The sequence below is a fragment of the Octodon degus genome, unplaced genomic scaffold, assembly GCF_000260255.1.
Source record: "Octodon degus isolate 3935 unplaced genomic scaffold, OctDeg1.0 scaffold00178, whole genome shotgun sequence".
NCBI lineage: Eukaryota > Metazoa > Chordata > Mammalia > Rodentia > Octodontidae > Octodon > Octodon degus.
In genome coordinates this window covers 343,182-360,019 of record NW_004524754.1, presented here as the reverse complement: position 1 = coordinate 360,019, position 16,838 = coordinate 343,182, and the positions used below count along the sequence as shown (strand labels likewise).

The 16,838-nt window shown below is 53.3% G+C and overlaps 2 protein-coding genes across 7 annotated transcripts in view; both read left to right on the top strand.

Annotated features, from left to right (window-relative positions):
- The window catches only part of Lrrc23 (leucine rich repeat containing 23), a 7,769-nt gene extending 2,705 nt beyond the window's left edge, over positions 1-5,064 (top strand). For 2 of the 5 annotated variants that reach the window (XM_004643524.2, XM_023703732.1), the window contains 3 exons: positions 1,240-1,376; positions 3,586-3,887; positions 4,534-4,637. In XM_004643524.2, the coding sequence (XP_004643581.1) occupies positions 1,240-1,376; positions 3,586-3,847 (399 nt within the window). In that variant the 3' untranslated portion in view covers positions 3,848-3,887; positions 4,534-4,637. Of the gene's footprint in view, positions 1-1,239; positions 1,377-3,585; positions 3,888-4,533; positions 4,638-4,959 lie in introns of those variants that run through there. The other 3 variants (XM_023703735.1, XM_023703734.1, XM_023703733.1) reach the window with 3 other exon arrangements.
- Positions 5,030-13,293, top strand: Eno2 (enolase 2). 2 transcript variants are annotated; one of them, XM_004643523.3, is made up of 12 exons: positions 5,031-5,121; positions 6,004-6,103; positions 6,431-6,526; positions 6,692-6,750; positions 6,987-7,056; positions 7,420-7,553; positions 7,747-7,969; positions 9,288-9,485; positions 11,002-11,203; positions 11,452-11,560; positions 11,903-11,961; positions 12,365-13,293. In XM_004643523.3, the coding sequence occupies exons 2-12, from the start codon at positions 6,019-6,021 to the stop codon at positions 12,432-12,434; spliced, it is 1,305 nt and encodes a 434-aa protein (XP_004643580.1). In that variant the 5' UTR covers positions 5,031-5,121; positions 6,004-6,018; the 3' UTR covers positions 12,435-13,293. The 2 variants fall into 2 exon arrangements, with proteins under 2 accessions (XP_023559499.1, XP_004643580.1); XM_023703731.1 differs by lacking the exon at positions 11,452-11,560 and having other exon boundaries at positions 5,030-5,121; positions 12,365-12,450.
- The last annotated feature ends 3,545 nt before the right edge of the window (positions 13,294-16,838 follow it).

Genomic DNA, 16,838 nt, shown 5'->3' with positions numbered 1-16,838 from the left:
CTTGCCAGGCAGGTGATTGTGCCACTGAGCTATCTCCCCGGCCCTTTTTTGTCTTTTTTTTTTTTTTTTGTGGAACTGGGGGTTGAACTCAGGCCCTTCCACTTGCCAGGTAAGCGCTTATTTTTACTGAGTCATCTCCTGGCTCCTTTTTTGTCTTTTTTGAGTAGGGTCTCACTGGCCTTATGCCAGCAGTTCTGGCTGACTGTGAGCTCACTTTGTAGCCCAGACTGGCCTCCAACTCTCAATGATACTCCTGCCTCAGCCTCCTAAATGCTGGGATTGCAGGTGTGCGCCATCACACCCAGTCAATGCTTGGGTTCTTGTAGGCTCAGCTCCTAACTTCTCCATCCTAATAGAAGCCCATGTCATCAGTTGAGCTCTTCATGTCCGATGCCATGGAGATGTGAAGTGAATACAGCCAAGGTGCTTCCCACCTGGCAGGGCTGATGGGCCCTGGTGGACAACGTAGAGATCATTGCATCCTGTGGTGTACCCGAGGCACTGTGGTCAGGCTAAGGCAGCCTCTTACAGGTTTAGCCTTTTAGACTGGCACTGCTTCATTCCAAGGGATGCTGCAGTTGTGTTTCTGCGGCACCCAGGCCTTGGGGGTGGGGAAAAGTATCTCCACCTCCCTTAGGGGTGGAGGGGTGGTTTGGGTGAGATCTTTTTTTTTTTTTTTCCTGGTACCAGGGATCCAACTCAGAACCTTGCACTTGCCAGGCAGGTGCCTATGCCACTACTGAGCTATCTCTCTGGCCCTGGGTGAGATCTTAATAGGGACTTCTATGGACCTTTCTCTGCGATGGAACCCAGGGCCTTGCATGCCAGGCAAGTGAGCTACCCCTGAGCTGCGTGTCCAGCCTCATCTGGACCTTTTTAGCTCTTTAACTGTTCACTGGGCTGAGAAGCTGGCTCAGTAGAATAAGCGCTTCTCTGGCAAGTGCAAGGGCCTGAGTTCAATCCCCGGTTCCGGCAAGAAAAAAAAAAAAAATTGTTCACTGCTTGCTCCCTTCCCTCTCCCACCCTGCTTTCCTGTCTTTGCATTTCCTCTGTTGGTGTATCTCTTTCCCTCTTTATCTGGGCCTTCTCCTTCCCTCTTCTTGGCCGGGGAGATGGCTCAGTAGAATAAGTACTTGCCTAGCAAGCACAAGGACCTGAGTTCAATCCCTGGTTCCACACACACACACACAAAAAGATTGATTAGCCTCTTCTCTCACCCTCCTGTGTCTTGGGACCTAGGCCCAGAACATGCTGAAGAAAGTGGAAGGCTTGGAAAACCTAAGCGATCTCACCACCTTACACCTGCGAGACAACCACATTGAAACTCTGAGCGGCTTTTCCAAGGAAATGCAGTCTCTGCAGTACCTCAACTTGAGGTATGTCCCTTCCACCTGGGCCTGCCCCTGGCCAAGAGGTGCTCTGGAGCCTGGGTTCCTCCCTGTCCCATCTCCCACTCCTCACCCAGTCTGCTCCTCACTTCAGCCTTCTACATCTGCTCTCAAGGCAACTTCTAAATATCCATTCCCAAACTAATAAGATGCCAGGCCTTGTGCTGTGTTCTGGAAACACCTAAAGGAATCAGAGGTGGTCTCTGTTCTTTTTCTTTTCTCTCTCTCTCTCTCTCTCTCTCTCTCTCTCTCTCTCTTTGGTATTTTAGTAAGGGTCCACTTGCTCTTAGTGATCCACCTGTGTTCAGCCTCCCAAATGCTGGGATTGCAGGCATGCACCACCATGCCCAGGCGCAATCAAGGGTCTCAGGGTGCCATGGGGGCAGGGCTGGTACAGCAAGCTGGGGATCGAACCCTGGCTGCTGCACTCTGCCTAAGCAGGCGCTTTAGTCCATGAGCTATCTGGCTGGCTCTCTTCTCTTTTTCTCTTCTCCTCTCCTCTTCCCTCTTCTTCCCTCCCCTCCCCTCTCCTCCTCTCTTCATGTGGCTCCAACATCCAGCTCTTCCTCTAGCCCCTGGAGGCCTTATGTGTTTCTTTTCTTCTTTTTTTTTCTTTTCCTTCTGTTCTGTTTCTTTTCCTTCAGTACTTGGGATGGAATTCTGATCTATATACCCCGCCCCCCTTCCTGCTGCCTTTTTCCTCTTCTTCTCTCCCCATGCTTTTTTTTTTGAGACCTGGTCTTGCTAAGTCTCTATGGGTATGTGCCTCTGCACCTGGCCTTACGTGTGTTTAAGTAAAAATGTCAGGAAACTGTCTCCTTCCTTAGAAGATAACAAGAACAAATCCTCCATCAGAGTATGGTGGCACTCACCTGTAATCTCAGAACCTGGGGGGCTGAGATAGAGGGATTATAGTGAGTTTAAAGCCAGCCTGGCTGGGCATGGTGGTACATGCCTGTAACTAAGCTCTAGGGAGGCTGAGGCAAGAGGATCATTATGAGTTAGAGATCAGCCTGAGTTACAAAGTGAGCTTAAGACCAGCCTGAAAAAACAAAAAAAGAAAAAGGCCAGCCTGAACAGCATGGTGAGACCCTGTCTCAAAAAGACAAAAATAAATAAAGCCAGCATGGATTACATAGAAAGATCCTGTCTCAAAAACAAACAAAACAACCACAACAGAACTGAGTGGTGTACCTGAGAGCCCCAGCCCAGGCCACTGTCCTCTGGGGCAGGCTCTTAGCCATCAGCTCTACCCTCATGATTTTGTGTGTGTGTGTGTGTGTGTGTGTGTGTGTGTGTGTGTGTGTGTGTGTTCCTGTGAATCTGCTAGGGATAACAGATCCTTCCTCAGTGGCCATTAACTGGGCATGCTTGGAGATGGTTGGGGTGGGGGCATCTGCAGACATCACATCTAAATGACAAGGATCAGAGATAAGCCACACACCACCTTGTGCGGAACACTCCAGTACAATGCACCTGTACTTCAGGAGCCCAGCACATCCATGGCTACCAGGCTGAACCATTTGGATGAACTGCACAAAGGCCTGAAGAAAGGACATAAGAGGGCAGGCGAGATAGCTCAGCAGACTGAGCACCTGCTTAGGCAAGCGCAGGGACCAGGCGGGGGGGGTGGTTTGATCCCTGGTACTACTGCATGCCCTGCTGGCCCCGCCCGGCCGGCACCCGGGGCACACTGAGCTGGCCATGAGTCTGGGCGTGATGGCGCACACAGAAAAAAAGAAAGGACATGAGAACAAATACATAGTCGCCCACTGGGAGGCCCATAGGGAGATTGGGCTTGTTCTCCCACTCAGCCCTTATTCCAGGCTTCCTCCTCAGCCAACACCAGAACAGCACCCACACAACCCCATGTTCAGACCCCAGGTCCTCCTCCACTAACCTGTTTTCTGACTCTAACCCCTACCTGTATAGGCACAAGTTCCTCCCCAGCAGGTCTGAGGGTGGCCTGATGCTGCTCCAGCAGGCGAAAGACAACCTATAACAGGGTAGACTATGGGATTCCATGAAGGGCAGAAGCATGACAGGAGTGGGTCTGGGCAGCACCTCTGCAGCAAGCCCAGTGTTTTGAGGGAAACTGAATCCTTGTGGGAAGGCCCGCCCCTCAGAGACCCCACTCCTAACAGCAGCAACCAAAGTCCATTATTCGTGGGTCACCCCCTCCTAACCACACTGGCAGGGGCAACTCGATAACTAGCCTGGGGGAGCTGGCCAAGCTACAGGAACTGCCCAAGCTGCGAGCTTTGGTGCTGCTGGAGAATCCGTGCACAGATGAGACTGACTACCGCCAAGAGGCCCTGGTACAGTTGCCACACCTTGAGCGCCTGGACAAGGAGTTCTTTGAGGAAGAGGAAAGAGCTGAGGCTGATGAGATCCGTCAGAGGATAAAAGAGGACCCAGAGCAGGAGCCAGAGCCTGAGCATGACCTGGAACCGGACTAGCCATCGTCTAGCAGCAGTGCTGGTCTCTAAGCACAGTAAGGTAGCTGGCAGGGAGGAATGGAGCAGAGGCCAAGGGCTGGGCAGGTGGGGAGGACAAGCTGTTGGAGGAGGAGGTGGGCAGGAGAGGGCCAAGGGAAAGGAGCTCTTGGAGAGAGCAAGACTATCCAAGAAAATTAAGGGTGAGGGTACCTGAGGTGAGGACAGGAGACCAAGGAGGAAGGTGTGGAGCTGATAAAAGGCTGAGGAGGCTTGCCACATAGCTCAGAGGATTAGATAGACCCAGGGGCTGGCTCTGCCCCACCCCCAGGGGGGTGCACTGAGAGTGATTGAGACTGGGTGTGGTGAGTGTCTGTAATCCCAGCACGTGGGAGGCTGAAAACAGGAGGATCACTAGGAATCAGATCTATGTAGAGACTCTGTAGACCCTGTACTAAATACATTTTAAAAAAAAGGCTTAGGAAAGAATGACCTGGGGGATCCTGGAAGGAGGCAGGGCGGGGCTGGATGGCAGCATATGAAGGAGGGAGTGGGGCCTGGAAGAGAAGGCAGCAGGGAAGACCTTGTGCTAAAATCCGGGCGCTGAAAATAACAGGACACAGGGATGGGAGGGGAAAGGAGGCCAGATGGCTAGGAGATTGGGTACTCCAGACTGAGCCAGAGGCTTTCCTCCTGTTCTCTTCCCGCAGGAAAGCAACGAGTGAGACCTGGCCCAAAGACCTGATGAGACCGCGGGGTGGGGAGTGGGGATCCCATATTCACTCAGATATCACAGGGGACCGACTGGGGGGGGGGGACAGGATGCCTCCCTTGTGCCAGAGCTGAAGATGCCCGGCTCTGCGATGGGCACCTGGGCAGGGTTTTTGCCTGGAGCCTGCTGGGGCCTTAGAGAAGGCTGGATTTTTTTTTTAAATAAAGGGACAACTTGGTGCTCTGGCACGTAACCTGGTTTGTGAGGCACTGAATGTGATTACTGGTGTAGGGTTGCACCTGTCTCCTTGGAGTCGCTGGAGATGTAGACGTGGGTACCAGCGCGAGTGGGCCTGCTTGCCCCAGCCCATCCCCCCCACCCCCAGTCCCCCACCCCCTGCTCGTACGTGCGCCTCCACCGACAGCTCCTGACTCATCGGGGGCTCCGGGTCACATGTGCCCGACGGCCCTGCAGGCGCCGCCCCCTGCCCGCCCGCGCCAGGAGCCGCAGCCGCCTCTCGCGTCCTTCCTGAGCCGCCACCGCCGCTGCTACCGTCGCAGCCAGCCAAGCCTACAGCCCCAGCTAGGTGAGGCCCAGCCTGGCAGGACCCCTCCCCCGTCACGCCCCCGCCCCTACCCCACCTCCCCCTCACGCCCGGAGACCCAGGGCGCTACGCACCTGCTGGGCCCGGCCAGCTGCCCTCCTGCCTCGGCCTCCTCCCCGCACCTGCTCTTCTCCCTGCCTCTTCTCCCGCCGCCTTTCCCTTCGCGTCCCACTTTGCCCAGGTCCTGCTGATCGGTTCCCAAGTTAAGTGTCTCCGTGGCTTTGCCTGTCATAGCTGTGCGTCTTTTTTTTGCTTGCGTTTGGGGAAATGTCTTCTCTCGCCTTTCTCTATCTCCCAGATTTCCTTTAGAAGCCTCTTCTTCCACGCATCCCTACGCCATCCTCCGCTGCCTGGGAAGGGATGGGAGGAGTGGGTACCGCTGGGGCCCGGAGCAAAGGGCCTCATCCTTTCACAGCTCCCTCCCCCAGTACTGCAGTTCGCTCCTCGGGAAGAGGAGGGACCCTAGGGAGCGGCGGAGCCAGGCAGGCTGAGCTGTTGAGTTAGGACAGGATGGGGGTCTGCAGGACACGCTTCTTCCTGGCTCCTGGGGAAAATTCTGGCCTGGCAACCATTACGGGTACTCTGGGGTGATCGGAGACCAGAGATCCTCTTGCCAGGCCCCTCCCCTCCTCCCTGTGGTGTTCTCTCATCTTCTGGTCTCTTGAGCCTCCCCTTCCCCACTGCATTGACCTTCTCCCCAGGGGTGTGTATGGGGGGTCCCCTCTATCGCTGCTAACTGCAGCCCGCTTCTCCCCACCCCCATTCACTGCAGTAACCTCTTTCTCAGCCACCAGCCCCTCCCTCTGAACTCAGGCTCCGCCCCCTAAGCCTCTTAACGTTTGCCTTCTTTCCTTTCCAACCCAGGAACCCTCAGCCGTCATGTCCATCGAGAAGATCTGGGCCCGGGAGATCCTGGACTCCCGAGGGAACCCCACCGTGGAGGTGGATCTCCACACTGCCAAAGGTACTGGCTGGGCTCCCACTGCTGGTAGGGTTGAGAGTCTTCCTGACACCAGGCCAGGCCCCCAAGGCAGGACTGTGGGGGATTCCTGGATTCTAGTTGAGTGGGAGACATGCCCTGTCAGTGTGTGCCTGAACACACATGTGCACATGTATGTGTGTGCACGCATGTGTGTGCCTGTCACAGCTTTACTTCTATGGGCTCCCACTTGTGCCTGTGGGGTCTCAGCTCAATGAAAAGCTCACTGCTTGTGTGGCTGGTGCAGATGTGAGTGTGTAGGGGCTGGGCTATAGGGGAGGACTTCCCTCTCCTCACTGTGATATCTCCCAGGTCTCTTCCGGGCTGCAGTCCCCAGTGGAGCTTCCACTGGCATCTATGAAGCCCTGGAACTGCGGGATGGAGACAAGCAGCGTTACTTAGGCAAAGGTGAGGCCTTTCTGCTCCAGGCTCTGCCCTCCTCAGCCTCATGCCCTTGCCTTGTGCAGTCCCTGGCTCTCTCCTAGTGTGTTTTCTACTCCTTGCTGTCACCATCCTGTCCCTCTCAGGCCCACCTTGCCTGCCTCTGACTGGCCAGTCTCTCTGTCTCCCCAGGTGTCCTGAAGGCAGTGGATCACATCAACACCACCATTGCACCTGCCCTCCTGAGCTCAGTGAGGCCCGCCCCTGGCTGGGGATGCAGGACCAGGGTCCTGGAAGGAGCCCCATGGGGAGGAAGGGGAGGGAAAAGGGACTCCATACTGCCACCTGCTGCCGTGGGAGTTCCAGTCCCCTTGTACTGACAAACTGCTGTCACAGGGACCGGGGTACACCCTGGCCAATGGGTGTCTGTGTGACTTCCAGTCCCAGCCTCCTCTGTGGCTCTGGGTGATGGAGGTTCTGTCCACAGGGTCTGTCTGTGGTGGAGCAGGAGAAACTGGACAACCTCATGCTGGAGTTGGATGGAACTGAGAACAAATGTAAGCAGGGACCAGGAGAAAGGGAGGGTACTGGAGGGACCATATTGTGTTGGGGACCTTCCTCCTTCCAAAGCTGCTATGACATTAGACAGAAGGAGAAACTTCTTTGTAGCATAAAGATCAGGGAGTTGGCAAGAGACAGTCTGAGGGCTGTTTGGAAAGCAGTGTGCTTCTCTGCCCTTCCCAATCACCTCCTCCCTACTTCTTCCTTTGCACAGCTGTTGCAGCCCAGAAAAGGATGAGTGGCTGGGATGGGGAGGAGAGGAGAGGTCTCCTTTACTGACTGTGTTTGGGTAACACAGGTGGAAGCAGGGACCAGAAAGAGGGGCATTTGTATTCATTCCTTCTTCTGTAATCTCCCAGCCAAATTTGGGGCCAATGCCATCCTGGGTGTGTCCCTGGCCGTGTGTAAGGCAGGGGCAGCTGAGCGGGAATTGCCTCTCTATCGCCATATTGCTCAGCTGGCTGGAAACTCAGACCTCATCCTGCCTGTGCCGGTGAGCACTGTGCCTGCCTGGGCCTCTCCTGGTGGGTGGGGTGGGATGAACCCTTGTGAAGAAGGATGGGGGAAAGTGAAAGAGCAGCTGAAGAGAGAGGATGGGGACCTGCGCCACTGGGCCCAGGTTGGAATCCTGGGTTAACCTTCCCAGGGGAAGGGTCCTTGACCTTTGTCCCTTGGTGGCTCCCTAGGCCTTCAACGTCATCAATGGTGGCTCCCACGCTGGAAACAAGCTGGCCATGCAGGAATTCATGATCCTCCCTGTGGGGGCTGAGAGCTTCCGGGACGCCATGCGGTTGGGGGCAGAGGTTTACCACACCCTCAAGGGGGTCATCAAGGACAAGTATGGCAAGGATGCCACCAACGCGGGAGATGAAGGCGGCTTTGCTCCCAACATCCTGGAGAACAGTGAGGGTGAGGCTGGTTTGGAAGCTCACTGAGTTTGCAGGGTGACAGGATGGTCTCATTCTGCAGAGTCCTGAGAGTATGGGTGGAGGATCCCTGGGCTCCTGTGAATCCCAGGTGGTACCAGCGCAGGGGCCAGCTCCAGAGCCTGCCAAGTTCACAGCCTGACCTAGGACAGGTTTTTACCTGTCCAGCTAGACCTGGTAGCATCTGTAAATTCTCGCTGGAGCCCCTGGGAATGCTGGGGCATTCTTTTAACTCCATAGGCATCTCAGTTTGATGAAATACACCGTAAGTCAGGGAACACTTTCCTAATGTATACTACCTTTAGGATTCCTAATTTTCTTTTCTTTTTTCTTTTCTTCTTTCTTTCTTTTTTTTTTTTTTTGTTGCGGAACCAGGGATTGAACTCAGGTTCTTGCGCTTGCCAGGGAAGCACTTATTCCACTGAGCCATCTCCCCGGCCCTCCTAATTTTCTTGTATCATGGAGAAACTGTCCTGAACAAAAACTACATAGGTCGTATTTAACAGTGAAGTTTCTCCACCAGGGGGCAGTGGCACATGCCTGTAATCCTAGCTACAGCTGAGGCAAAATTACAAGTTCCAGGCCAGCCTGAGCAATTGAGCAATACCTTGCCTCAAAAAAAAAGTGGCTGGGGTGTAACTCAGTGGTAGAGCACATGCCTAGTGTACTTGAAGCCCTGGATTTGATCCCCAGATAGGAAAACAAAGAAAGGATGAGGTTCTGAGGTCACTTGCCTGGGTTTATTTAGACTTTGAGGAGTTACAAACTACTGGGTCTTCCTTCCTTCCTTCCTTCCTTCCTTCCTTCCTTCCTCCCTTCCTTTCCTCCTTCCTTCCTTCTTTTCTTCCTTTCTCCCTTGGCAGGGTCTTGCTATGTAGTTTACACTGGTCTCAGACTCACTACGTAGCCCAGTCTGGCCTTGAACTTGTAGTAATCCTCTTGCCTCAGCCTCTTGAGTGTTGGGATTACAGCTGTCCACCACCACACCTGGCTGGGTATTGGTGTTTCTTACTTAATTCCATGCTTCTTCTTTCTTATCTGTAAAATGGGAATATAGTAATTTCTGCCTCATAGTACCAGTGTGAGGATGAAATCACATATGTGATCACAAATGTAAAATGCTTAGATGACATGATGCCAATATTAAGTGCTGATGTTAGGAACAGTTTCATTCCTTCTCCCCCACACCTAGGTGCCAGCCTAACAACAAGCATAGCCACACTTTCCCTGGCAGCGGACCCAACTCTCTTTCTGCTGTATTCTCTCCTCTTCCTTACAGTCTCACTTTCTTCCATCTCTAGCCTTGGAACTGGTGAAGGAAGCCATCGATAAGGCTGGCTACACAGAGAAGATTGTCATCGGTATGGATGTTGCTGCCTCAGAGTTTTACCGAGATGGGAAATACGACTTGGACTTCAAGTCCCCAGCGGATCCTTCTCGATACATCACTGGGGACCAGCTGGGGTCGCTCTACCAGGACTTTGTCAGGGACTATCCTGGTGAGAACTGCCATGTGGGATTGCCTGAACTACAGAGCAAGATTCTGTCTCACCCCTCCCCCCAAAAAAAAGAAACAAAAGCCTGGAATGTGGTAGGGAGCAGGCAGACCTGCTGGGGCAACTTGACTTTGTGAGTGCCAGGTGGAGATGTACTAAGGGGAACCTGAGAAGTAGGTCAGGGTGAAGGAGCCTGCTGCAGACAGGACTTTGGTGCTATGTAACTGCAAGGCCCTCTGATGCTTCAGTTTTGAGGTCCTGATTAGAAGCCACTGGGAGGGCTGGGAAGGTAGCTCAGTGGCACAAACACTTGCCTGGCAAGTGCAAGGTCCCAAGTTCGAGACTTGAAAAGTCACTGAGGTCATGGGGAAGGGGTGAGAACCAAGGACACTGAGACAAGCTGGTGTGCCTTAGCAGTGAACTAATGCATTTCAGTATTTTTGATTGAAACCGGCTGCAGGATGGACCTGCGAGTGATGTGTGAATAAAGAAGACAGCTGAAGAGGGACTAACCTGCCCTCTCCAGGTCTACCAAGGACCTTTGTCCAGGAGAGGAGGCAGCTGGGCCTTGTTCTCCTGCGATAGAGAAAGAAGAGCAGAAACTGCAGCAGAAAGGGCTTCAACTGATAATGAGGAAGGGCTTTGCAGAAGTGAGAATAGGAAGATGCAAAGTGAGGTTGTAGAAAGGTTGTGAACCCTTGTTAGTGGAGGGTTTATGAAGTGAGACTTAGTGGGGGGGGGGTACATGCCTGGAATCACTCTGAGAAGCTGACACAGGAGGATAACAATTTTGAGCCAAACCTGGGCATCTTAGTGACTTAGTGAATGAGAACCTCCACAAATTAAGGAACACAAATAAATACATAAGCCAAGTATGATGACACACACCTGTAATCCCAGCACTTAGGATGCTGAAGCAGGAAGATCCCTTTGAGTTGGAGGGTGGCCTGGGCTACATAGTAATTTCAAGGCCATCTGAACTACATAGATAGACCTTGTCTCAAAAAATAAAAGAAGCCCACAAAAACAAAAAAATTTAAAAAATAAAAGTGAGTTGTAGCACACTAAATACCTGCTTAGGCAAGTGCAGGGACCAGGGTTCCATCCCTGGCACCACATGCTGCACTAGCCTCACCTCAGGGTCCGCTGAACTGGGTGACCAGGCTGGGCATGGTGGCGCATGCCTGTAAGCCCGGCACTGGGGAGGCTGAAAACAGGAGGATCACTATGAGTCTAAGTTGCATAGTGAGACCCTGTACCAAATGCGTTTTTAAAAAAAAGGTGAGCTGGAGGACAGCAGGGCCTAAGTAGTTAGTTCAAGGTGAGATCCTGTCTCAAAACAAAAAAGCAACAAAAAAGCACTTGGGGCAGGCTTATTTTATTTTGGGGAGAGTGGGTGGTACAAGGAGGAGCAAGCTTTGTTAGGCACCCTCAATATTTCAGAAAATTAAAGGGAGGGGTGCCCCTGCCCGAACAGAGATCCAGGCAGGGTGACAGTCACCTCATTCTCCTTCTGCAGTGGTCTCCATCGAGGACCCATTTGACCAGGATGACTGGGCAGCCTGGTCCAAGTTCACAGCCAATGTAGGGATCCAGATTGTGGGTGATGACCTGACAGTGACCAACCCAAAACGCATTGAGCGGGCAGTGGAGGAAAAGGCCTGTAACTGTCTGCTGCTCAAGGTCAACCAGATCGGCTCGGTCACAGAAGCCATCCAGGCGTGAGTGGCTCTTAGCCTCTCTGTGGCCCTGCTGCTGCAGGCTCCCTCTTTCAAGCCCTCCCCGCCTGATCCAGCCAGGGCTGCTCAAGGGAACAGGGAACCTGAGTCCCTTTCCTGTTCTCTCAGCCCTGCCCGCTGTGCCCCTGGCTCTCAGGCCCTTGCTGCATGTTTCTCCCCACAGACCAAGGGTGGGTGGGCTGGGTAAGCTTGGGAGCATGGGCCAGGGCTCAGGCTGGTCTATGGTGCAGGTGCAAGCTGGCACAGGAAAACGGCTGGGGGGTCATGGTGAGTCACCGCTCAGGGGAGACCGAGGATACCTTCATTGCTGACCTGGTGGTGGGGCTGTGCACTGGCCAGGTGAGGGCAACTTGCAGGTGGAGGGGGGTCTTCGGGAGATTGGCTCAGGTAGATCTCTTCTGCAGGTGCTGGAGGGCAGCCAGCAAGTTTGAACAGCAGGTTTTAGTGCTGGGGATGTAGCTCAGTGGGAGACCCTAGGGGTCCTATCCCCAGTGCCAGAAAAAAAAAAAAAAAAGTGTTTTCTTTTCTTTTGCGGAATCAGGGATTTGAACTCAGACCCTTGCGCTTGCCAGGCAAGCACTTATTCTACTGAGCCATCTCCCTGGCCCCTAAAAAAGTAGTTTCTTTTCTGGGGGTGAAGGGAACATTTGATGAGCTGCCTGTGTTTTGCAAATATTTCAGATCAAGACTGGTGCCCCTTGCCGTTCTGAGCGTCTGGCTAAGTACAACCAGCTCATGAGGTGAGGGTATTGGGGAAGGGGAACCCATAACTACAGAGTTAAAAGCCTCATCTGTCATGCCTACAATCACGGCACTGAGAGAGGCTGAGGCAGGAGGATTTAAGTGAGCTTAAGGCCAGCCTGGGCTACCTAGTGAGACCCTATTTCAAAAACAAAAGCTGGGGCTATAGATATACCTCAGTGACAGTGTCTACCTGGCAAGATTATGAGTTCCATTCCTGAAAAAAAACAAAAACAAAAAATCAGTGTTGTAACTTGGTGGAACACCACCTCTGGCTTCAGTCCCTAGTACCAAACACAGACGCACACACACAGACACACAGACACAGACACACACACAAACCCAGAAAGCAGTCCACTGTTCCACCTCCAGCAACCAGTCTCCTTTCTGCTTCTCTCTCAGAATTGAAGAAGAGCTGGGAGATGAAGCACGCTTCGCGGGACATAATTTCCGTAACCCCAGCGTGCTGTGAACCCTCTTCTTGCTTGGACACTTGGACCTTCTGTCCCATCCTCTTGGAACCTCCTCCTCACTGTCCTGCCCTGTGGTAGCTCACCCTCTCCCCCTCCTAAGCCTAGGGCACCCAGAATATCCTGACTACCCGCTCGGGCTGCTCCTCAGCTAATCCAAGCTCTGCTTCTCTGCTCTGCTGTCCTCTCCTGGCCCTGTCCATTGGGTTCTACGCCTACATTTCCCATTTCTATTCTCTCCTCCCTCAAAGACTTGAGATGAAAATGAGAATTTGTAAGGGGGTTCGAGGAAGGACGTCTGTGACAGGAGCTTTGGTTGGTGCTGGCATGCTGAGGTGTTGGGAGTGGGGCCACGTGTCACTGTGCTCCCTTGTCTTGTGTGTCTTCCATCTTGCATGTGAGCCATGAACTGTGTGGAGTGTGTTGGGCGTGTGGTCATGCCTCACTAGGCCTTTAGTGCATTTATTTATTCATTTATTTATTTATGTTTATTTTTCATTCATCCTGTTAATTATTCATCTCCCTATAACCCTAGGGCCTAAAAGTGGCCTGACTGAGGGGACTGCCTCTGCCCATCATGTGGCTGTGGATCCATGATGAGCTTGTGTTTGCTGATCTGGGAAGGGTGACCGAGAATGGCCATAACATCCATTCTGTTTCTATTAGTTGAAGCCTGGGTTGGTGCAGAGTGGGGTGTGTACTTGCGGGGGGCTCCTCTGTTTTCTCTTCCCAGCCCTAGTTCTCTGTTCTTCCTCCAGCTGCACCAGAGCCCCTGCACACTCTCCTGTGCTGTGTTCCACAGTTGCCACCACCAAAGTGGTGTTGAAATGAGCTCCACTATTAAAGTCTGAATCACATTGCGTCCTTGTTTCTGAAGTCTTACCTGTACATATGAGGGGAGAGACAAGGACCTGGATGGTGGTGTAACTGGATAGTGAGGGAGGTGACAACCAGCTAAACAAAAATGGCACTGTCCTCTCCACCTGGCTAGGTGGGCTCCTTGTTGGCCCTGTCTTCTCAATAGTGGGTCGGGACCCAAAACCCAGAGAATCAAATTTGTTTGTTTTGAGACGGGGTCTTGCCCTGTAGGCTGGTCTTGAACTTGCTTATGTACCCCAGGCTGGCCTTGAGCTCCTGGAGATCCTCCTCGCTCAGCTTCCCAAGTGCTGGTATTATAAGAGTATACCAACACACCTCGCAGAGTCAGGCTTTCTCAGTCTGGGATCCTGGAGTCTCTGGAAATAGAAATGATGTGTGTGTAGTTGGGAGAATTGGGGAGGAAAGTGGGATACAATGTTTCCAGATTCCAAGAGTTCTTGTCCAGGGATAAGGTGTGCTTGGCTGGGTTGTCTACCCATAATATCCTGGCTCATTCTAAGGTAGGTCAGGACCCCATGGTCATGAGCCCTTGCAGAATGGGGACCTGGGGAGAGAAGGATGGTATTGGGGGTGTAGAGGTGGGGCTGAGGCAACTGAGACCTCCAACCATCTGAAGACAGGACTCAAAGAGCTGTGCAGGTCCCAGGATGGCTGGCCCCTAAGCAGGATGCTGTGCACCCAGCTGCTCAGCTGCAGTCCAGGGACCAAGTTGGAGGACCACCCCGTGCACAGGGACCTGGCAGCAGGGTCAGCACAGGCGCAGCTGCGGCCACTAGAGGGAGTCAGAGTTTTGCAGGACACACTGGGTGGGCAACATCTCAAGGTTGTACCCTCTGGGGGCCTCCCACTCAGCTTCTGACTTTTGTCCTGGCTTCTTCTGCCATGTGGCACACTCCAGGGCTCAAAAACTCCAGATGAGTATGGGCGGGGCCCACGAATCTGCCTTCATTTCTGCATCCCTGATACCACACTCATTTTCAATTCAAATAGCTGCTTGCCTTCCTCACCTTCCCTGTACTTTTTTCTTTCTTTCTTTCTTTCTTTTTTTTCCAGAACGGGGGATTGAACTCAGGCCCTTGCACTTGCCAGGCAAGCACTTATTCTACTGAGCTATCTCCTCAGCCTTCCCTGTACCTCTTAATTTCATCTCATCTTTCCCTTCTAGCACCTCTTGCCACTCCCTTGGGTCTCACAGCACTTTTGACTGTGCCTGTTTTCCCTGGGGTCTATGACCTCTATCCTTCTTTAGTAGCTCTCAGGTTAGTTAGGACTACTGTAGTTGGAGCCACCTTTCCTAACCTTGGCCCTTTCTTCCCTCTTGCTATGTTGCCTTCTCTGACAGGTACTGGGTTGGATTGGGTTACAGCTGGCTCTGCCTGGGCCTCCCAGGCCCCTCTCTCCACTTTCCTTTTGTGCCGTTGCCTGGAGACCAGTGGGTTGTGGGGGGCTGGGGCCAGAGAGGGAGCTGGGGTGGATGGCAGTGGGGGTGGGGGTGTGGTACATTTCCTGAAGTCAGAGTTTTGAGCCTGGCCTCAGGTAAGGGAGGAATTGGAAGGGGTAGGCCCTAGCTTCTCTTTATGCTCTATGACCTGTCCCTAGTGCTAAATTTTTCCTTTAGGCTCAGATAAAACACTGTCCTAGTTCATGTTTCAGTGCTTGAAAAACAAGAGAGAAAAGCTCAGACAGAAAGGGATTTGGGAAGGGCCCCAGCCAGAAACTGAACTCAGAAGTCAGAAAGGAAACTCAATGCCACCGGGAAAAAGTGCAAGGAGGAAGGAGGAGCCTTGGAAGTAAAGTGGGGGTGAAGGGAAGGTGCAGAGGGAGGAAGGCGTGCAGGGAGCTTGAAGGCCTGAGACAGGCCCCAGGAAGGGAGAGTGGGCAGCCTCCCAGCCAACCAGAGGGACTTCACAATGATGATTCATTCCTAGGCCAAGGAAGCATTCTTGCTCTTGTTCCTGTTCCTCAGTGCCTTGCAATGTTTAGAGCTTTCCAGCACTCCCAGAACTTGGCTGAGTCTGACCTAAGGAACTGTGACATAAAATCTGTGTTGTTACAGAGCCATCCTCCTTTCCCAGCAGGCAGGTGAGAGCCTGCCGGCTCAGCACTCCCACCTGCTCCAGCCAGACTGGCCCCATGAGTACCTTACACCCCAGATTTGAAGAGCTATTGAGAATTCCCAATCCATACTCCAGCTCCAGGTCTTGCTGATTCCCAGCCTGTCTCTCCCTTTCTCTGGCCTTCCCAATTTCAGCTGCCAAAAATCACCCTGTCTTTCTGGTGTCCTTTGTCCTGGGAGATGTTGCTGCTTGGTGGGAGGCCAGGGAGGAAACTCAGAAGAAGGCACTGGTGGTGGGTGGGTTGGGGTGCTGGCTTTAAGGATGAAGACTGGCAGGGCCTGCAGAGCAGTGAAGGAGACAGGCAGGGCTAGTAAGAGCCTGCAGTCCGGTGGGGATGGGCTCCAAAGGAACTACTGGGATAGGAGCTGGGGTTCTTGGGGAAGTGGGCACATGGAGCCCAATCCCTACCTGACCCTGCCCTGTGATCTTGGATACCAGTGAAGAGGAAAATGGAGACGGTAGTAGGTGGAGAAGCCTGAAGACCATGCCCCTCCTGTGGTAGTCCTTGGCTGCCCAAGGCTTGCACCTGGGAATTGTTACCTTTCATACTCTTTTCCACATGAATGATTTTTTCCTTCCATGTTGCCACCAATGGCCATGGTTTATCTTCCATTTCCTTATTTATTTAATTAATTTTATGTATTTGGTACAGGGTTTCCCTACATATGAAGTTTGGTTTTGTAATGATCCTCCTGTTTCAGCCTCCCCAGGGCTGGGATTACAGGCCTGCACCACTATGGCTGGTCTTACTTCCTATCTTAACCCCTTCTCTCTGCCAAAGGGAAACCTCTTCAGGTGACCAGAAAGTCCCAGGCCCAGAACGGACACCTGCCACTCAAAACCTAGTGTGGCCCAGGCAGGCACTTGGCCCACTGGTCCCTTCTAGGTTTCTCACGCTTGCTCCCCCCCTCCTCAGACATGTCTGCACTTCTTCCTCACCTCCAAATCTCGGTCCCCACTCTCCCGAACACCAGCCACCCAGAGGATTCGACTTTATTCCAAAAACCCTGTCTTCCTATGCGACTTTATTATATTTTCTTTCAATTTCACCCTTCAAGTCCCCAAACTTCCACCACATTCTCTCTGAAGAGCCCAGCTACTCCCCTTCCCCTCGACGCACACCCCACTGCTCCCCAGGCCCCGCCGCTACGGGGTCTTCCCCTCCATAGCCCTCAAACTCCTCCCACCTCGCGCAGACTACAGACCCCGCCACCCCCGACTTCCCGGACCCCCAGATCCGCGCCCCAGCGCGGCCCCTCCTCCCGGCCCGGCTCAGCCCGGCCCTTCCGCGACGCCTCCCTCGCCGCCCGCCGCCCGCCGCTCCCTCCCTCCGCCTTCGCCGCGCGCTCGCTCCCGGCCGGGCCTCGTCCTCCGCGCTCCCTCCTCCTCCCTCCTGCTCCCCTCCCCCTC

Bases quoted from the DNA above. Each gene is read 5' to 3' on its own strand.
- Eno2 (XM_004643523.3), top strand. From the start codon at position 6,019: ATGTCCATCGAGAAGATCTGGGCCCGGGAGATCCTGGACTCCCGAGGG. The intron at 6,751-6,986 runs GTGAGGCCCGCC...TTCTGTCCACAG, and splicing joins CACCTGCCCTCCTGAGCTCA to GGTCTGTCTGTGGTGGAGCA. The intron at 7,057-7,419 runs GTAAGCAGGGAC...GTAATCTCCCAG, and splicing joins GGATGGAACTGAGAACAAAT to CCAAATTTGGGGCCAATGCC.